General features: G+C 27.9%; 4 protein-coding genes across 5 annotated transcripts; 2 read left to right on the forward strand and 2 right to left on the reverse strand.

The window, feature by feature from the left end:
* On the forward strand, positions 1-3,019 carry LOC127260548 (polyol transporter 5-like). Of its 2 annotated transcripts, none has more exons than XM_051288309.1 (3): positions 1-197; positions 280-642; positions 1,795-3,019. In XM_051288309.1, exons 1-3 carry the CDS (start codon positions 62-64, stop codon positions 2,874-2,876), a joined length of 1,581 nt encoding a protein of 526 aa, XP_051144266.1. In that variant the 5' UTR covers positions 1-61; the 3' UTR covers positions 2,877-3,019. The 2 variants fall into 2 exon arrangements, with proteins under 2 accessions (XP_051144266.1, XP_051144267.1); XM_051288310.1 differs by having other exon boundaries at positions 2-197; positions 1,798-3,019.
* Positions 3,020-4,299: 1,280 nt separating this feature from the next.
* On the reverse strand, positions 4,300-4,848 carry LOC127260432 (uncharacterized). The gene has a single exon (XM_051288165.1). The coding sequence runs from the start codon at positions 4,846-4,848 to the stop codon at positions 4,300-4,302; it is 549 nt and encodes a 182-aa protein (XP_051144122.1).
* A 1,984-nt stretch (positions 4,849-6,832) lies between these two features.
* On the forward strand, positions 6,833-7,306 carry LOC127260433 (uncharacterized). Its single transcript, XM_051288166.1, has one exon. It carries the CDS (start codon positions 6,833-6,835, stop codon positions 7,304-7,306), a length of 474 nt encoding a protein of 157 aa, XP_051144123.1.
* Positions 7,307-8,833: 1,527 nt separating this feature from the next.
* Positions 8,834-10,132, reverse strand: LOC127261027 (BURP domain protein USPL1-like). The gene is made up of 2 exons (XM_051289161.1): positions 9,986-10,132; positions 8,834-9,902 (listed from the first exon to the last, which is right to left on the reverse strand). The coding sequence occupies exons 1-2, from the start codon at positions 10,034-10,036 to the stop codon at positions 9,111-9,113; spliced, it is 843 nt and encodes a 280-aa protein (XP_051145118.1). The 5' UTR covers positions 10,037-10,132; the 3' UTR covers positions 8,834-9,110.
* Positions 10,133-22,124: the final 11,992 nt, after the last annotated feature.

Below are 22,124 nucleotides of genomic sequence, written 5' to 3' on the forward strand. Positions count from 1 at the left end.
ATATCTATATGTGACTGAGGTGAAGCTCAATCATACTCTAAATACAAAACCCTAAACCCGCATGGCCGCCGACGGCAAACTCTCCGACGACCCTACCCGTTTACCCGAACCCGGCACGCCGTCCAAACCTAAAACCAACAAGTATGCCTTGGCCTGCTCTTTCTTAGCCTCCATGACTTCGATCCTCCTCGGCTATGGTAATTAAATTAATTCCTCTGCTTCAAATTATTCACATATATATATATATATATTTTTCAATTAATTAATTAATTAATTCAGATATTGGAGTGATGAGTGGAGCAATAATATACATAAAAAAGGATCTGCACATTAGCGACGTCCAAAAAGAGATCATTATGGGCATTCTCAACGTCTATTCGCTTCTCGGCTCAGCAGCCGCCGGCCGTACTTCCGACTGGATTGGCCGCCGCTACACCATTGTCTTCGCCGGAGTCATATTCTTCGCCGGCGCGCTGCTTATGGGATTCGCCACCAACTACGCTTTCCTCATGGTGGGCCGCTTCGTAGCCGGCGTCGGCGTCGGCTACGCGCTCATGATCGCGCCGGTCTACACAGCCGAGGTCGCGCCGGCTTCCTCCCGCGGCTTCCTCACTTCTATCACTGAAGTGTCCATTAATTTTGGTACGTACTCACTGTAATTTCTTTTTGTATAATTAATTTAATACATTTTTATTTTTTAGTGCTTTGCTTTCTAGGTAGTAATTTTTTATTTTTCTTTTTATTTGGTTTTATCTTCGGGAACATGAAAACAAGTAACGTGACTAGTTGGTGCTGGGAATTATTCAATAACGTGCAAGGCTGGACCAATTCCAAAATGTTACTACTAATTATTTTTAAATATAAAATTTATGACTTATAGATATTTTGCTTGGTTGTCGGTTGGAGATGTCAGCTACAAATTATGTGATACAATGGATTAGTGTGATGTTTTGGATATATTAATTTTTAATACAACATAAAAAATTAAAATACGTATTTAATTTAATGTTTTGAGGATTTTTTATAATAAATAATAAAAAAATTGAATAAATCCTCCAAAAGAGATACCCGAATCCTGTATTTTGGTTGTAATAACATCGGCGGGGTGGGTCAAAAAAAAAAAAAAAAAAAAAAATTAAATCGTGCCCACATTAACGTTTGGTGGGAGCATGTGCATATTTTTCTTTGTATTTAAATAAATTGTCGTATGCGATATTATATTAATGCGTACATATTTATATGCACATATGTGACATGTCGTATGTCTGTTGTCTACTGTCACTATTAATGAAATAAATTTAAATTTGTGCATTTCATTTCAAAATAAAACTAATTTAACGTGGAATATTAATGGTAGTTTGAGATTGTAGGAGACACAACAAGCTATAGTTGGTTAATTATGTAATATGGCGGCCACATAATAACACATAATATCCAGCAAACAGCAATGTTAGTAGCAACTAAGAACACATTATTTATATTAATATAATATAAACATAATATATGAACTAACAATACATAATAATATAGTTTCATACAACACATGATATATTCTCATACAGTAAAATTATTACAAATAATACGTATTATTTTTAATAAAAACTTGGATTATTTTTATATTTTATAGGTGCTAATTTGCAAAAATTAACACCATAACATTCCTCATATAATATGTAAATATAGAAAAATATATTGTTCCTTTCCATAAAATTGAATTTAGGGTAAATTCATTTTGCATGTAAAAAATTATGATAATATTTAGTTGAGAGGATAATTTAACATGAATATCTCTAGCAGGCATACTGCTAGGTTATGTCTCAAACTTCGCCTTCTCGAAGCTTCCGACGAACTTAGGGTGGAGATTCATGCTCGGCATCGGCGCAGTCCCCTCCATATTCCTCGCCCTCGGCGTCCTCGCCATGCCGGAATCTCCCCGCTGGCTCGTCATGCAAGGCCGCCTCGCCGACGCCAAGCGCGTCCTCGACCGGACCTCCGATTCCCCGGAAGAGTCCCGCCTCCGATTATCCGACATCAAGAACGCCGCCGGAATACCGCCCGATTCCGACGACGACACCGTCGCCGTCACCAAACGCCGCGGCGGCGGCGAAGGCGTCTGGCGAGACCTCCTCCTCCGCCCGACTCCCGCCGTTCGCCACATCCTCCTCTGCGGCGTCGGAATCCACTTCTTCCAGCAAGCCAGCGGCATAGACGCCGTCGTTTTGTACAGCCCGGAGATATTCGAGAAGGCCGGAATCACCAGGGACAACGACAAGCTGCTGGCCACCATGGCCGTCGGATTCACCAAAACCCTCTTCATCCTCGTCGCCACGTTTCTGCTCGACAGGGTCGGCCGACGGCCGCTGCTTCTGTCGAGCGTGGCGGGGATGGTGGCGTCGCTGACCGGGCTGGGGATCGGGCTGACCGTAATAGCACATTCCGGCGAGAAATTGATTTGGGCAGCGGCGCTGTGCATAGCTATGGTCCTGTCCTACGTGGCATTTTTTTCAATCGGGATGGGGCCCATCACGTGGGTGTACAGCTCAGAGATATTCCCGCTGCGGCTCAGGGCGCAGGGGTGCAGTGTGGGCGTCGCAGCGAATCGGGTCACCAGTGGGGTGCTGTCAATGACGTTTTTGTCCCTCTACCATGCAATTACTATTGGCGGGGCGTTTTTTCTCTACGGTGCGATTGCTGCGGTTGCGTGGTTTTTCTTCTACAGTTTGTACCCCGAGACGCAGGGGAAAACGCTGGAGGAAATGGAGGGGTTGTTCGGGGGTTTTTTTAGATGGCGGACGAATTGGAAAGCATTGGAGGAGAAGAAACTGGAGGATAGTGGGCGTGTCGAAATGATGACACGTGTCGGTGGGACTGACTAGGGTTTTGAGGTGTGTTTGTTTTGTGTTTTCACTTTGAATTTTTTTTTTTCTAAAATAAAATATAATGAATTAAGTAAATAATATAAAATAATACATATGTATAATATATTAATTTTTTTATAAATATGTTCAAGAATTTTCAATTGCAATCTTTAGAGAATATATAATCATGGGGTTGGACAAGGTTCAAAATAAGTTGGCCTAGTGGAAGAGGCCCCAATTTAACGAGCTAAACCCATTTAAACAGCTTTATTTGAAGAGACCATTTACTCAAATTATATTCACAAATTGATTGCATTTAAAATAATGTTATTTAGTTAGTTTATAACAGTGAATTATAATATTATTATTTTTTGTAATGTAATTAATAATATTGATAATTTTAAAATAAATTTAATATATACAATTAATAATTAGGATATCTATTTAAATATTTTAAAATTATATGGCAATAAAAAAAAATATACAATATGAATATTATTTTGTAGAGAATAAAACTTTATGTAATAAAAATAAACAAAAAATATTTTTATTTATTTATAATTGATAACTAATTTTATAAAAGATGTGAAATATATAAATAAAAAAGTTTTGAATACATCCTATATGATTAATCAATTATGTTGATTTATAAGTATGTTTTGATTCAATAAATTTTACTAAAATAAAAATGTGCGAAGAAGTATATATAAAATCAAATACTAATAAAAAATAAAATTAAAAGATATTTGTACAAAATAATTTGAATGGCAAAACTAAGAACGTCAATATAAAAAATGGAGTAATATATTTAAATCAAAAATAACAAAATTTTGTTTTTAAACAAAAAAAACAAAACAATTCATTATCTCAATCTTGTTATTTTATTATCTAATCTACAGATAAACTTTTAAAATTTAATGTATAATAAATTAATTATTTAATTGTTTAGTATTATATAGTAATATTATAGTCATAGATTCTTTCTTCTTTGAAAATATGAGAATTGAATCTATGTTGGGAGGAAAAATGATTAAGCAAACAAACTCATGTATGGACAATGAAATAACAAAATAAAATAAGAAAGCAAACCCTAAATACATAAACCCTAATTCAAACCAAAGCAGCACTAAATATATAAACCCTAATTCAAACCAAAGCAGCAATAAATACATAAACCCTAATTCAAACCAATGCAGCACTAAATATATAAACCCTAATTCAAGCCAAAGCAGCAATAAATACATAAACCCTAATTCAAACCAATGCAGCACTAAATATATAAACCCTAATTCAAACCAAAGCAGCAATAAATACATAAACCCTAATTCAAACCAAAGCTGCACTAAATATATAAACCCTAATTCAAACCAAAGCTGCACTAAATACATAAACCCTAATTCAAACCAAAGCAGCCCTAAATATATAAACCCTAATTCAAATTCTAAGTCATGTACTGTTCGTAAGGTCCTTCAGGATCGAACTGCTTACCCAGACCCAAATAAACGAGGAACAAAAGTCGATCTTTGGCGCCGGTACGATGAACGTTGTTGTGCTTACAGAAATACTTGAGTTGATCGAGTCTGCAGAGCCCCACCATTTCCGTCAGCAGCAGGAACAGCCAATTGATGTTCTTCTTCTTCTCAGCGACGACGGCGCGGAGGCTCTTGCTCCGGCAGCCGCGGCACTCCATGGCCACCGGATGGGTCCAACGCTTGGGGGCCCGTTTGGCCAATTCGAAAATGTTATCTGCAAAGAATCTTTTGATTTTGAAATAAGTTTGATAGGAGTCGAGTTCCATGTCGTATTTGACCCCGCAGTTTTTGCACTCGACTTCGCCCGAGATTTTGACGATACTTCTCGCCCTTAAGTCGATGAAAGAGTGCACGACGGCGCGGCGGTCGGTGGCCCATGGATATGGCGGAGCTATGGGAGGCTTTTCCTCGTCTTCGTTGTTGTTGTTCTGCGGTGATGTCAACGCGATTTCAGCCATTTGTATGGGCGGGCAGAGTAATTTGTGGTGTTTGGAAGAAATAGAGAGTTGTAATTACATTACAAAGGGTGTATATATATATATAGAGAGAGAGAGCTAGAGAGAGAAGGGAGACAGAGAAAAAGGTGGAGAAGATATAGAGAAGATAGAGAGAGAGAGATAGAGTATATAGAGAAGAGAGAGGGAGAGAGTATAGAAAGAAGATAGAGTATAGAGAAGAGAGAGAGAGACTAGTTAGAGAGAGAAAGAGAGAAAAAGGGGTTCGAAAGTAGAGTTTCAAAACTTAATCCCACTCAAAAAAATCTTTTTTTTGAATTTTTTAAAAATAAAATCAACCAGAATCCGAATGAAAAAAAAAAAAAAGGGTTAGATGAATAGAACACGTCGAATTTCCGAAACTCAAATCCAACCTCATTTTCATTTTATTTATTTCAAATTATAATATATTAAAAAATAAAATAATATTCTTAATTTTTTTTTTAAAAAAAAAAAAGCAATATACGAAATTATAAAAGTGTAAAATCAAGTTTTCAAATTTATTCAGTTTAATTATCAGGTAGCTTGAAGCAATATCAGATTGACCTGAAAAAATTTGTGTAACATTCAAGTTTCAAGTTGTAAATAGAGTTCTGATTTTATCCAATAAAATAATTCTGAATTTTTTTTGTTATACTCATATTTTAATCCGACACGAACCCAATCTAAAATACAAATTGATACCTTATTCGAAAGAAGGCTTCGAATATATTATTCAGTGATATCTTCAAAATAATTATTTTTAATTGTATCATTAAAATTAATTATTAATTTAAATAAAATAATTATAATTTGTGGCATTCGAAAATGAGAGAAATTGTGGGAGGAATGATGGTGTAATAGTGAAAGGAAAAAAAAATGATTCAGTTACAAACCCTAGTTAATTAAGGTTACAATTAAGATTTGTAAGGGAAGAAATGAGACTAATGACTTTTTTGGCCCGATATTTTATGATAATTTTAGATAAATATTAATAACAAAAATACATAATATATATGCACATACACAAAATATGAATATGCTACTTCTGGCCCAAAAACTATAAAAATAATAATAAATACTAAATTAATATTAATAAAAGAATTTTATGTCCTTAAACAAAAAAAAAAAAAAAAAAGGTATTTTATGGTATTATAAATTATTAGACGTTATACATGAAGTTAGATGATGTATACTTTTTCGTAGAAGTTAAAATCAATAATTTCAATTTATGCATAGCTTATTTATATTAAAAATATTTATTTATAATTTTCTACTTGCCCTATTATTTTTTTTAATAACTATTAATAAAAAATTTCTTGATACTCCTGTTTTATTTTTTATTTTCATCACTTGTATATATTAAAATAATACTCCCTTCGTGTAGAAGGTAAATATAAATTTTCAAAGTGGATGGAGGAGTATTATTTTTTAATATTTATTCTTAAATAAAATAGCATTATTTTTAGACGAACGGATATTATATAAATTATTTGATATATCTATATAGTATATATTAATAAATATATATATTTAAAAACTAAAATATTTTAAATATTAAAATATATACTACTCCATAAGAACTAAAATTTATGTTTGTATTTGACTCATTTAATTTAACGAGAGAGTTCTTAACAAAAATATGGTTAATAGCAAGCAGTATTGGGATCAATTTTAAATTTATAATAATATCTTAAATAATGCTTGGTAACTACCCTCTCTATGTAACGGTCGTCTCTGCCGTTAACATTTAAACCCCACCCCGCCCCACCCCACTCTTGGAACTGGAAACACATGCACAAACTGGTTTCTTTCTTTTCTTGAGATTGATTAGATCAGATTCGATTAGATTGAGGTGCTGGAAACACACACAGCCATTACTGAGGTAGCTTTCTTGAGATAGAATTGATCTGCAGTAGCAATTCCTAATTAGCAAATTAGGGTTAGGGTTTTAGCAATTAGGGTTATAATGGACAGGAAGGAGACGTCGCCGCCGGCTACGAGGAAGCGGAAGTGGACTGAAGATGAAGAAGATCTGTTGCAAGATCACGCCATTAATAACACCAACTGGAACATCATAAGCAAGGAATTCCCAGGGAGAACAATGGAATCTTGTCGCGGTCGCTGGTACGAAAATCGACATAATTGGGCAACTATTGCCAGATTTCTTCCAGCTCCAATCACAGGGATAGGGACGGCCCAATCGTATAATTCATGCCGTTACAGACCTCCTCTTCCTGCATCTGCATCAATGGCTTCATCATCATCATCACTTTATCATCATGGTGTGAAGGTCTTGTTCCCACTGACGCCTGGCGTCAAGGAAAGTAGTATGAAGAAGAACGACGGCGACGCGGCGATGAGGGACTGTTGGGATGGTGATGGCGATGACAATGACAGAACAGCTCTGACATTAAAGCCGCCGGGAACTTATCCATGTTAGAGAATGTAAGGTTTTAAAGAAAAACTTTTTGATTGGATTCATTCAAGAAACCGAATTTTGAGGGTTTGGAGATCAATCAAGATTAGAGCTGTTAAACTAATTGAGCCGTTCGTGAACTCGGTTCGGTTCGGTTCGATTCAGCTCGGTTAAAATTCGTTCGCGAACGTTAACGAGCCGAGCCGAACAACATAAAAGGCTCGTTTGGTTAACGAATGAGCCCTAGCTTTGTTCGCGATCGTTCGTTTAAATAATATATTTATTATAAATATTATACATATAATTATAATTTATAAATAAATAAAATATTAATTTAAAATATATAAATAAAATAATTTTAAATTTTCTTTATAATTTATATATAAATTTTAAAAGATAAGAAAAACGAGCTCGAACGAATTCGAACGAGCTTATTCGAGCCTAAACGAGCCGAAGACGAACACGAGCTCAAACAACAAAAATTCTTAACGAGCCGAGCTCGAACACTACGAACGAGCTCGAAAGCTTAACGAACGAGCTCAAGTCTTGTTCGCGAACGTTAACGAACACTTAAAATTTGGCTCAGCTTCGCTCGGCTCGGATCGTTAACGGCTCTAATTAAGATAACTTACTACTTTAATTTTCATATTCTAATTCATCATGATCTTGCTTTGCTTGTTAAAACTAGTTTTTTTCTAGCGGTACCGATTTTGAGGCCAGCTAAACTTGCTTCTTTGTTCATCCAATTGTATAAGTATGCTGTTTCTTTTGTAAATAATTTTCCAACATATTTTTCAAAAAAATTAATATATTTACTTTTATATTATTTACAAAATTCATTATACTTTACATAAAAAAATATCTTCGAAACCAAAATACAAAACAAACACTCCTTAATTTTTTTTATTATTATTTTTATTAAACAGTAGAACTAGTGTGAGATAAGTTTTAATCTAAATAATAAACTTTTAATTTTATTAATTTTTTATGAATATATTTAATAATTTTGAAATATTTTTAGAATTGAATATTATGAATATTTAGATATACATATAATTTAAAATAATCTGTATATATTTACATTACCAAAAATAATATTTATTTTTATGTATAATTATATCATGTATATTTAATATATTTTTGTAACAAAGTATACAAATTATTTTAGAAGTTTTTTGTACTTAAATTCAATATCTAAGGTGATTTGCATTAAAAAAGATACATATATTAATTATATTGTCATTTAAATATTTTAAAATTAAGGAAAAATTTTATTTTTAATTTGGTGGCATTGTAAATCAAAATAATTATTTTCTATCTCATGGATTATTATTATTATTATTTATCAATTTTAATATTATTAAAATTAAAATTAATTAATTTTAATCTTATAGTGGCCGATTTCAACATTGACTTGAACATAATCTGATTAGATAAATAAAAAAAATTGGATCCCACATATTTGTGTTTTAACTTTTAACATAGCTATGTTTAAATACAACCGTGTTGAATTAAAATATTGTGTACACATTAAAAAAATAATCGAAGTCATAATTTTTTCAATTAGCTCTCGAAAAGAAAACGTACATCCTAAATATGAATAGTATAATCAATCTATTTAAATTTCATTCAAACAACATTTAAAAGTTTCGATCCAATTAATAATAGAACCTAAGTTAGCATAGATCAAGGTTCCAACAACAAGTCCATAACCAACAATATCCAGGCCCAATCAAACCACACATTTATTGAACTACACAAGAACAAACCTTTATACAAAATCGATAGCCCAGAAAATCCATTCCCTGGAAAACGTAGACACCCATCTTCAAGGCCCTGCAATCCATACCAGGTTGTCAGGCGGGAAGAAATGGCAGACAGGAGATTCTCCAGGGGAACTTCTCATAACCTCAAACGCCACGTGGTCAGGATCCCACTGAGAAGTGTCCATGTGGCAGATTGCGACCGCGTCGACTCTGCCGCCGCTGTCGCCGTCGAGCAGCACCCTGTAAAGCTTCCGGTCGCCAGCCTGGCCGTGACAGTAGAAAACTGCATACGGATAGGGCAGCTTGTGGCAGCCCAGCATTTTCGCTGCCCGAATCTCGTTAGGCTGTTCGGACACGGTATAGTTCTGCAGGGGCGGGAGGGGGCCCGACAGGCGGTTCGTTGTCAGGACCCGGAACCTCGAATTCTTACCGAAGATCGCCTGGACTGAATCGAGCATGGATTCCAGGGACGTGGCACAGAATTTGGTTTCCCCTCGCAGGGCCGGGTGTTCGCAGTGATGCAGAGTCGATTTCATCGCCACGGCCTGTTTCGATCCGGCGGGAAATCCAAAGAGCCGGAGGAGGTCCGGGAGCTTGGTCGAGGTAAAGGGGATCGAATCGGCTTCTTCCCGGGGGAGAAGACGGGGAGTTGTCGACGGGTTGTTTGTCTGGTAATAGACCGCGATCCTCGTCCCGGGTTTCAGGGTGTTGTAATGGAAGAAAACATTGAGTTCCGGATCTAACGGCCGGCCGGAATCGCGGCGGTCGCCGTTTTCCGGCAGCCGGAGATGGGTGTCTTGATGTTCATTGGTAGGGATTAATTTTCTATGCAAAGCTTTTGCCTGATGAAGAGCCTGTAAAATTGGAGAATAAAATCAGGGCCCTGGAAATTGGAAATTGGGGGTTAGGGAATCAAATCAGGGCCTGGAAATATTACCTGGAGCAGAATCAGGGAGTGAATTACGAAAGGAATAATTCCAGGGATCATTTTTGCTGCTTCTTCTTGTTGTGTGCCCTGGAAAAGGGTTTGATTAATAGTGCTGCAAAATTGAATTGAAAATTTCAATGGTACGTGTGTTTATTTAATTCCAGGCGTCACTGTTGAATAAAAATAAAATAAATAAGTTTGAGACAGATACATCCTCTACGATGCAAAAAGCCAAGAAACAGTGGCTCAACAGCAAAGCTAAAGTCTTATGTCATTTTAACTAATCTATTAACCAAAGTCAATCACTATTAATTAAGCAATTAATGCTCAATTTCGTCAAATGATGAACACACAATCTGACAACGCACATGGCCGCAAAGTCAGACTTAATCCCTGAGTTGACTCTAATATTTTGTTATTTTAAAATATATTTTATAATCAATCGAGGGACTAAACAACGCTAGATTCGATCTGGGTGTCTCTGTACTTTTATCATTTAATTTTATTGAATTAAAAATATATTAATATATCTATTTTATTTTACGAAATTTCCAATATTATGGTGGGCCACTGGATCAATCAGAGAAGGACACGTGGCATAGAAATTATGCACACAAGTCAAACTACAGCCCCAGATTGTGCGTTCCTGTTCAAACCTGTTTCCCACTATTGAGTGGAATCATGTCAACTCAACCATTATTGTCACATTTACAAGTCAACGCTTCTACGTGCGACACAGAGTGTCCTTCCTCGGTGATTTTATTTATTTATTTATTTAAATAATAAATTTAAACATTTATTAAAATTTGCATCCAAAAATTTAAACATATTTTTAAACGACTGAAAAAATAATTTTTTTAAAGATAATATTTTAATATAATAACTTATATAAAAAAATAATAATAAAACGCTCTCTATCCTAATAAAATAATTAAAATATAAAATTTTTAAAATATTAATATTATATGATATTGAGTATACAATATTGGTCAAAAAAAAAAAATTGCCCTTATGAATGTATAACAATTTAAGAGTAAAAAATAATAAAACGAGTGTAGTAATAATAATAAAAAATAAAAATAATTAACTTTATGAATTTGTGATTATTTTATTGTAATAAGAATATTATTTGAAAACAAATAGAAATGATAAAACAAACCTCTCATTTTAGAATGAAAAAAATATATTTTTATTGAAATAACATTAAATTGATAATTGATTTGAATTTAAAACTCCAATCAAATGGTACTCGTATATACAAAATAAAATAAAATAAAAAGAAAATTCAGAATGACAAAAGGGAAGAAATAATTAGGTATGGAAAGGAGAAGTGATAAGAAGGACAGAGATGTATAGTGCTCATTTATCCTTTACAGGCACCCATGACAAAAATGCTGTCTGTCTTTAGTCAACCCACTCGAAACTTCTCAATCATGTCAAACCAAAATTAAATTAATTAATTAAATGAAACAAAAATAATTAAGTTGGTTCGAGTATATATAATTTAGAGCAAAAATTAGTCAATTTATGTATGCCTCATTGATTAAAACGTGCTGCTAGGACTTTAACACAAATAAATTTTTGGTGACATAATTTTAATATATACTCCCTCCGTCCAAGCTAAAATTATACAATTACTTTTGGAGCAGAAATTAAGGAATAATAGTATTTTAATTATAGGAGGCAGGTAAAAGTAGTAAAATAACATTTTTGCCCTTATTTTTTTGGTATAAAAGTAATGATGTGAGGTAAAGTATGGGTATTTGTAGAAAAAATGAGGTATTTAATGAAATGGTTATTTTGTAATTGAACGTTCCAAAATAGAAATATGTATACTTTCTAACTGGACGGAGGGAGTATAATATTTATATTTTATTTTTTTTTATAATTTTTTATATTTTATACATATAAAAAAAATTATCTTAAACTAAAATAGGTGACTTACTTATATTGATTGTTGCTCGTACAAATTACATACATCAACACCACATTACCTTAAATTAATAAGATAAAATAAATATATATTTATATACTTTCTCCGTCTCATAACTAGATATTTATTTGTTTTTGCGCATAGTTTTAGAAATATTAGTATTTTATTGAGATGTAGTATAAATAAAGTAAAAATGACTAAAATAACTTTATTAGTATGTGTGATACAAAGGTAATGTCATTTGTGTAATATATTGTAAATTGTAAGGGTATTTGTAATGTTAGATAGATAGTACAGTTACTAAAAAAAAAATGAATATTTTGTTATGGGACGAACTAAAATAAAAAAATGGATACTTTGTTATGGGTCGGAGGGAGTAATATAAATAAAACAACATAAATACAAGTTGACAAAGTTTACTATACAATACATATATAAAATAAAATTGATAGTATATATAGAATACTTTATGCAGTATTCTATTTCCGTATACAGTTTGTAATATTTACATGTAATGATTGGACTAATAAACAAAATTCTTAATACAAAACGTTCCTAATAAAAATATATCATTTCTTTTTATAAATTATTTAAAATAATAAAATTGATGTGTTAATAGTAACATTTTATAATTTTCAATAACTGACAATAATTTAAATATTTTTTTTTTCTGAATAGTAAAACAAGGCACCCAAAATTAACTCAATAACTAACAATAATTTAAATATTTTTTTTTCTGAATAGTAAAACAAGGCACCCAAAATTAACTGAAAAATAAATATTTATTAAATTAATTTAAATAAAACAGTATATTAAAATGATCACGATTATCACTTTTAGTAAGTTTCATACATATAGAAGTTCATTATGCAGAGATTCTTATGTAATGTTACTTTAAATTTTGAATTTTAAATTTAAATAAAATAAATCATTTGACATGATACAATGTGTGATGTAAAATTTTACGATAAAAAATTGAAAATTATAATTTCAATTTAACTTTGTTCTTTTTTGTGTGCAACTCGGACCGTTTATATATATATATATATATATAACAAAATTTTAAAAGTATGTGCAATATATTAAATATATATTTATTTGATAGTTTTTTGGGAAAAATAGTGTCATACTAAAATCAAACTTTGAAGTAAGAAAAAATTCGGGTCTATCTAATTTAAATTTCCTCAATAAAAATATATTACTTCTTCTACAAAACATCAAATATGTGAGTCAAAATATCACATTATTAACCTAATATCTAAATCCAAAATCCAAACAAAACACATCCTTTGATATTTTCTTAAACTAATCATAGGCATATATACACAGATAAATACAAGTTACAAATTAAATAGTTGGTAGACAAGTAGACAGCCAGATGCCTTAATAAAAATAATAATAGCCACATTGCCCAAAATTTTATTTAAAATTTCAGGCTTCAATCAAAACATTTCATTTCGATATATATATCTGGACTATCATAATTAATTAATTATCATTCCGATGCCAAACAACAGGCATAAATACAAAAACTGCTAGGCAAATAAGTTAAAATTAATTATTTTTTAATACTTATATAATTTGTAGGTATATATATTTTATTTAAATTTGAGGGTGATATTTTAATTAGAATAATAATCAAGAGGCAAGAAAAGGTTGTTGCTGTACTCATGCTATGGGGAGTTGACTATTATTTGTATACTCAATTATCCACTTGATAAAAGTTGCTTTTCTATTTTTATTTTTATTTTTTTAAATTTTTTTTTATTAAATATTTATAATAGGGTTTATAAATAGCAAATAGTCAGAGGTTCCACAGTTAGATGATGTTTAGCTTAGCCAACACCAAAAAAATATAATTTAAAAAAAAAAATCAAAAATCAAAAATCAAAAATAACAAGAAGAAGAAGATGGGGAAGAACAGCAGAAGATCTGTTCTTGCAGCCTTGCTTATAATTCTATCTTTAATTCTAATGGTAAATTATTTATATTCTTACAAAACCACCATTGATGTTGTCGTCAAGGTCGAGGTCTGTTATAATTAAAAATTTAATCTTTTTTTCAGGGTGCAGAAGGTAGGAGAAGCAATTCTGCAGAAGATTATTGGAAGAGTGTAATGAAAGGGGAGCCGATGCCTAAAGCTATTGCAGAAGATATTTTGCCAATACGGCGTCGTTTCGCAAGGGATTTCGATTCCAAGGCTAGTCTTATCATTTATCACACACGCCCTACAAGTCACGAACCCTAATTATATTCATTCTTCACTTTTTTTTCTTTTTTTTTTTAAAAAAAAGATATATATATATATATGTATTTTGAGTAATTTGGTTAGGGTTTGATGATGATGTTTGTGTTATGATCAATCTTTTGTGTTTTCAATTTTTGTATAATTACTATTGGGACAAGTATTGCTGCTTTTTTTTTTTTACTGTATAATCTCAAGAATTTGAAAAATAAAAAAATAAAAAAATGAAAAAAACAAACAAACAAACAGACAGGCACACTGTTATTTTATGTAAATTCAGCATGAGACATAAAAATATATAAACATAAGATGTATGAAAATTATTAATACGAAATTAAGAAAAAAAGAATTACCTGGAAACTGAGGTTGCAGAAAAAGCTTGGCTTGATCTTCAAGGGATACAACTGGCTGGGTATTAATCAATTTTAATTTATATATATATAACGTGAAATTTCATTGAAAGAATAAAATAAAAATGGTAATATTAATGAAATTAGGATTGTGATTAATTGATTTTTGGTTGGTTCAATCTTGAAAGAATCAAGCAGTTGAATATAAATCATTAAATGAATTGGAATTTCCCATAATTGAATTTTGTAATAATCAAATTTCTTAATTGCACCTTATTAATAGAGTATCAGGAACCGATGATGATCTGTTCAACATATTATTTAATTTTTTTTTATTTATTTTTTTTTATGACGTGGAATCCGCAGTGTGATTTTTATTGACATAGAAACGAATATGTACTAATTGCTGAGATATATCTACAGCCACTTTAAAATTTTAACTTTTTTTTTTTTTGTGTGTTTTCTAAATAGGGCAGTCGCAATCTTTAAAAAATAAACATATATATATAAATCATTAGTTAAACGAGTCGCAGCTTGTTATATTAATGATTGAAATTAGCTTGAACTTGTTCGTGAATATTTGAAAGTGTTCATGAACAAATTAAATTAACATACCTTTTGTCCAGCAGCAAATGTTACAATTTTTTTCTTATCCACTTACAATAATTACATTTTCTTATTTAATAATTATCTAAGTCGTCCATTACATTCCTCTTTCACCGCACTTATTTACATAAATAACATTTTATTACAAATAAACCTACAAGGGTAAATTTCTTATTTAACCCAAATACCACAAATTATCATTAAAGTATAATATTTTTTAATATCTATGTCAAAGATAAATGTAACTCTAAATTAAAAATGTCAACAATGGCCGAGATTAGACAGTGGAGTAATCTTTTTTAGATACTTTATATTTAGTTTTTTACTAGTTAAATAGTTAGCCGAATATGATATTTATGAAAAAAGTATATATATATATTCTAAGAATTGAATAATGGAAAAAGTTAACAAAAATCAAAGTAAAATGATGTTAAATTCAATTTACTTGATAGGTTTAATGCACTAATTAATTTTATTATATCTTTATTTGTTGTGGTTTGAAATTAATTTTAAAGTATATGTTAATTTATACTTTTGTTTAATAGTATTTTTTATGTGATATTTTATAATTAAAAAATATATATTTTTATTAAAAATTGTATAAAATAATTAGTGTTAATTTAAATTTGGAATGAAAACAAAAACCTAATATGTCCTTAGTCTTTTCATTATATCAAGCAAAAAAAAATACAAAAACTAAAAATAACTCAATATGTTTGTTTCTGCGTACTTAACTCGAATGTTACTATGTACTTTTTTTCCACAAAAAATGTTAAATTTAAATCTTATATTTTAAATTTTTTATATTTCACTAAAAATTATTTTTATATATAAAATATCATATCAATCTATTTATATTAATCAAATAAATATTTTAGTTTAATATTTACTATTCAAAATCCTAAATCCAACTTCAAAATCCACAAACAAATTAAACAAACTAGACTTTTTTGAAATTGAGTAACTACTACATATATAATCCAAATGTTAGTCAAAAGTGCATATAAATAAGTAAACAAATACATATATATTAGCTAGAGTTATATAGGGTTAGTAATACCATTAAAATTTATATTACTATATGGATATATATATATATATATATAATGAATACAACTAATATATCTTCACCCAAAATAAAGTTGTGTTTACATATATATTAAAAGTATTTTAATATTTTTAATTACCTTGAAAATAATACAAATTTTTTTAAAAGAAAGTATATATATATATATATATATGATAGTTTTAAGGGAAAAAATTCATTAATAGTGTAATATTAATAAATTTGAAAAAAATATATAAAGAGGGATAAGTCTTTTTTTTTTTTTTTTTTTTTTTTTTATCACGTGGGAATCTACGAAGTCTTTTACTAAATACTAGATTTGTTCAAATTAATGTACTTAATAAGGTATTTATGTTTGGTCATTCCCAACCCCATATTTAATAAATTCCTTTTTTCTTTTTAATTTGTCATTTCCATAAAATATCATATTTAAATTTCCAATTATATTCTACAATGCACAAACATATATATATATATGCCCTCTTTACATTCAATCTGAAAATCAAGAACAAAAATAAATCAAATCATGAAGATGAAACTGTGTTCTTCAACTCTTTTGGTTCTACTTTCTCTTGCCATGGTAAGGCCATATTTATCATTCAAATTTTAATTTTGTTGAATAATTTGATTTCATATTTTAACAAGTGATGTTTGTATATATATATATATATATATATTTATTTATCTATATTGTTTGTAGAAATTACCAAGGTAACTGAAGTGTTGTTGGATCATGAAGCTTGATATGAAGTTTGAAGATTGGGAATATTATTGTTACATAATTGTTAATTATTTAATCAATTGAATTTGATTTTGAAAAATTAAATTTTAAATTTTAAAAATTGATAACTAATCAGAGAAATGGACTTTCATTATGCCCACATGATAGAATTTAGTGTAGTATTATGTTTTTGGGCCTCGGCCCAATTTAGTATTTTTTTTTAAAAAAAAAAAATAGAAGAGAGAGAGAATTTATATAGGGAGTGTCTTTTATTTCTCCACTATTTTCAAATAATTGCCTTTCAATATAAAAATATTAGTATAATGTAGTAAATATTTTTTAAAGAAAAACAAAATGAAAGTATTCTTATTGAATAGAAAGATCACATTTTAAAAAATAGATTTGATTTTATATAAATATATTCATTTTACATGTAAAATTTATTTTTTTTATAATAATAAAAATAAATATTTAATTTAATTTTTTGAAAAAACAAAATTTATTAGAATAATGAACCCCTCAAGCCCCACCCCCCCAAAAAAAAGACCCCAGACAGCCAAATTATTTGTAGTACAAATATTTAAGGATTAGTTAAGAAGAAAATGAGAATGCCTTTTTTTTTTATAATAATTCAAAACAAAAAAAAGTGAATATAAATTTGAATGACAATGAAAATATAAAATATGATATTTACGGCATGAGATTTTATGTGCTAAATTAAAATTGATACAAAATATTTTGTTGGTCCAAAATCTAATATTTGATTGTAAATACATATTTAATTATGCTAGCTTATACAAATACAAGAGATAAATATTTTAAAAAGTCTTTTTAAAAAAAAATAATAAAATAAATAACTAAATTTATCAAATTTTCACTTTATAGTTTTTTCTTGTAAAAATTGTATCTTCAACAAAATTTAAAATGAAGATCGATCAAATGTTTATTTGTTATTTTATTCAAAAAGAACTTTATAAAATATTTATATTTTTTATTTGTATAAAATATTAATAAGTATGTACTTACAATTAAATATCAATTTTTTTACAAAGAAATGATTTCATGCATACTAAAGCTTAAGAGATGGGGGTTTAATCCAATAAATAAAACATGTGTGTTTACTTGTGAGGTTTTAGTTTTTTGTTTTGATTGTAATTTTGAATTGAAATAGTTGTTTGATGTGATATAAATATATGTTGATATGATATTTTGAATGTAAAATTATATTTTAGTGTAATAAAATAAATAAAAATTTGGCGTTTGATTTGATATTTTTGAAAAAAAAAAGTTAAAATAGTAAAATCAGGTATAAAACCTGACAAGTAAACACACTTTTAATATTTTTATTTATTTACTACAATACAAGAAAGTGTTAATTTATTCAATATATTACGTTTGAATAAAGTGAAAATTAGGGGTGTGTTCTTTAACAAAAAAAAAAATATACTCATTTTTTCAAAAATATTAATATATTATACACATTAATTATTTTTATATTTTTTATATAATTTTTCATATTTTTTATGTAAAAAAATATATATACATTTAAATTATTTTCCAAAACAAACATACTATATACAGTAAAAAATTAATGATTCATCCGACATGTGTCACATGTCAGTGTCTTACAGTGGCAGGTAGAAATACATTTACCCAAATATTATAATAATTCCTTTTTGTTAATTAATAAATAATGTCACAAATAACTTGTAAATTATTATTGATGGGCAATTGGGCATGCGAGAAAGTTGCCCTAAATACACATTTCATATGATCTTTTGCTGTATGAGATTCAATTTCAGATTTTGGAATATTATAAGGTTTGTTTGTTTATTATTTATCTTTTTTTCAAAAAATTACAATGTTTATAAAAATAATATTTGTTTGTATATTTGAATTTTGAGTTTGGATTCTTTAATATTAAAATTTTGAAATTAAGTAGTTATTTGATTTGATATAAATAATATTGATTTAATATTTTAAATATAAAATTAATTTTAAAGTATTATAAAAAAGAATTAGTTATTTGATTTAATATTTTTTTAGAAAAGAAAATCAAATAAAAAAATAAATTTTTTATAAGAAATCCACAGTAGAACACAAATTTTTCTTTTACAAAACAATATATACAAACTATTATTTATAGCAAAAAAATAAAATTAAAAATAATATCAAAGAATACACCCATAGATTCTAATTAATATACAAATTTTAATACGATATAAAGAAATATTTAGTAGTATTATTTTGAATGGAAATTTATTTTTAAAAATTGATATTTTAAAAATAAATATTTACTTTAATGGGAGTAGATCATATATTGATGTTGATGTGTTATAAATGAATTCAGCCCATAATTCATTTAAGTTGTTAATTTATACTCCCTCAGTGCAAGCTAAAAGTATACAATTACTTTTGACACAGAGATTAAGGAATAATAGTATTTTAATTATAGTGGGTAGGTAAACGTAGTAAAATAATATTTTTGCCCTTATTTTTTTGATATAAAAGTAATGATGTGATGTAAAGCAGGGGTATTTGTGGAAAAAAATAGAGTATTTAATGAAATGGTTACTTTGTAATTGGACGTCTCAAAGTAGAAATAGAAATAGAAATATATATACTTTCTAACTGGATTGAGGGAGTATTACCTTTATAAATTAGGAGCTATTTAGAAATTAAAGGTTGCGATTAAATATAGTAATGCTGAATTTGTAATTTTTCAAAAATTTTAATTATATTATATAATTTTAAAATTATTATATTTTTATATAAGAAAACTAAAAGATTATTTTTAATTTTTTTAAAATTTTAATTATGTTATATAATTCTAAAATTATTATATATTTCATATTAAAGAAATTTCAGCCTCGGCCAAATCTTTCGAGGCTCCGGTGCTAACAAGTAACATATGCCAATTCAATACTCTCTTGTACTACTAAAATATGTAATTAAAAAATATATATATATAATTAGTAAATAATTAAATATATATTAGTAAAATCTCTATTGTCTATTTTTTTTTTTTAATAAACCTTTATTGCTGATTATTTATTTATTTAAAATTGATAGTTTATGTAATATGTATAAGGATAGTTGGTACATATATCGAAAATATATTATATATATTTTTTGAAATTTTTGATAAGTTGAAAAAAATTGTGTATATTGTATGAGAAAAGTATTATGAATATTTATTTACTTATATTATAAAAAAATTTATTTTCTACCAAATGATATTTATATTATATATATACTTTTTTAATATCATATAATTTTAAATCATAATTAATTTTATTATATAATACTTTCTCTGTCCCATGACTAGATATTCATTTGTTTTTTTACACGTAGTTTTAAAAATATTAGTATGAATAAAGTATAAATGATTAAAATAACCTTATTAGTATGTGTGATATAAAAGTAATGACATTTGTGTAATATATTGTAATTTTAAGAGTATTTGTAATGTTAGGTAGATAGTATAATTACTAAAAAAAAGAAATAAATATTTTGTTATGAGACGAACTAAAATAAAAAAATAAATACTTTATTATGGAACGGATTAAAATAAAAAAATAAATACTTTGTTATGGGACACAGAGAATAATAATTTTCATTAATAATTTTTTAATTATTTATTAATTATAGTTTTTATAAAATTTTCGTATATACAGTAAAAAAGATACACTAGCCGGATAGAAGAAGTATTAATTTATCAATTTATTCAGCAGAAATGGATCTGTCCTCTCGATGTGTGTATTAGGATTAAGCAATCTCTCTAATTGATTTCATTAATTATTTTACCTGATCTGATCTGATCTGATCTGATCTGATTTGATTGTTTCCGTTTGTTTCTAATACAACTCCTAATTATTAATTAGGTGTATCTTCTTTTTTTTTATTATTTATTTTTAACTTAGCTTTAATTCTAATTTGTATTTGGAATTTTTAATAGAAAAGTAATTTAAAAATCATGTTTTTTAAGAAAATATGAATTTATTTTTCCACTATTTTTTATATGATTTTTAATATATAATATACTATATTTTATTTTTTCATAAAATATTTACATTTAATATAAAATAATTATTTTTTATATTGCTTAGACAATTTTCTATACCTCAACTAAAAATAAACTTCTAAACCAAATTACTAAACAAACAAACAAATCCATTACTGTATATACTAAAAAAGAAGTTAGATTGAGAAGAAAATTAATAAGAAAAAATATATAATCCTATCGTCTCAATACAATAGTCTTATTTACTATTTTTATTAGTCCCAAAACAATAGTCTTATTTTCATAAACAATTATATTACTATATAACTACCCTTATTCTTTCATTATTATTACACAATTGTCACTATCTTTTACACTAATACACTCACATGGGCAAAAATATCTTTTATTTGTATTTTTTACTCACTATCAATATAATCAATATTTCTTAAATTTCGTACCCAATATAACTAAGACTATAGTTCCAGGAACGAAGAAATACAATTTTTCAAAGAAACACAAAATGCTAGTAAAATTTGAAAATTTTAAGTAGAGAAACACACATCCAAAGTAATTGTCTTTTATGTTTGTATTTAGATTTTTATATAAATAATTGTGACATTTTATTTTTTTTCCACATGTGTTGTCGGAAAAAAAAAAAAAAATTGTAGTAGATTAAAATATTATTTGAAATTTTTTTATATGAAATATAATAAATAATATTAATAATATAAAAATAATATTTTATATTGAATATTAAATTTTGTAAACAAATAATATGTATATATAGACAATCTTGTCAAAGAAACTTAAAAGAACAAACCCACAATATTATACTTCATCGGTCTTGTTACAAATATTTTTCTTCTCAATCCGCACGCCATTTTCTTTCTTTCTTTTTTTTTCTTTTTTTTTTTTTTAAATTTAACACTTAAATATATTTATTAAATATAAATTAATTAAATTAAATTTCAAATCATATATATAAAAGATTCATTCAAAATTCTTTTATTTATATTTTTTAATAAATAAATATTTTTATTTATATATAATTTTTTTTTATTTTTTTATAAAATTAATTTACGTTAATTATAAATAAATATATAAATCTTTTTATTTATTCGTATTATATTAAATTTTATTTTCTATAAAATAATATTCATATATACTTTCTCTGTCCAATAACTATAATTTTAGTTGTGTTTGATATCAAATTCAAGAATT

The sequence above is a fragment of the Andrographis paniculata genome, unplaced genomic scaffold (assembly GCF_009805555.1).
Source record: "Andrographis paniculata isolate CXL003 unplaced genomic scaffold, ASM980555v1 Contig62END, whole genome shotgun sequence".
Taxonomy (NCBI): domain Eukaryota; kingdom Viridiplantae; phylum Streptophyta; class Magnoliopsida; order Lamiales; family Acanthaceae; genus Andrographis; species Andrographis paniculata.

Bases quoted from the DNA above. Each gene is read 5' to 3' on its own strand.
- LOC127260548 (XM_051288309.1), top strand. From the start codon at position 62: ATGGCCGCCGACGGCAAACTCTCCGACGACCCTACCCGTTTACCCGAA. The intron at 198-279 runs GTAATTAAATTA...TAATTAATTCAG, and splicing joins TTCGATCCTCCTCGGCTATG to ATATTGGAGTGATGAGTGGA. The intron at 643-1,794 runs GTACGTACTCAC...GAATATCTCTAG, and splicing joins TGAAGTGTCCATTAATTTTG to CAGGCATACTGCTAGGTTAT.
- LOC127260432 (XM_051288165.1), bottom strand. From the start codon at position 4,848: ATGGCTGAAATCGCGTTGACATCACCGCAGAACAACAACAACGAAGAC.
- LOC127260433 (XM_051288166.1), top strand. From the start codon at position 6,833: ATGGACAGGAAGGAGACGTCGCCGCCGGCTACGAGGAAGCGGAAGTGG.
- LOC127261027 (XM_051289161.1), bottom strand. From the start codon at position 10,036: ATGATCCCTGGAATTATTCCTTTCGTAATTCACTCCCTGATTCTGCTC. The intron at 9,903-9,985 runs GTAATATTTCCA...CCAATTTTACAG, and splicing joins ACTCCCTGATTCTGCTCCAG to GCTCTTCATCAGGCAAAAGC.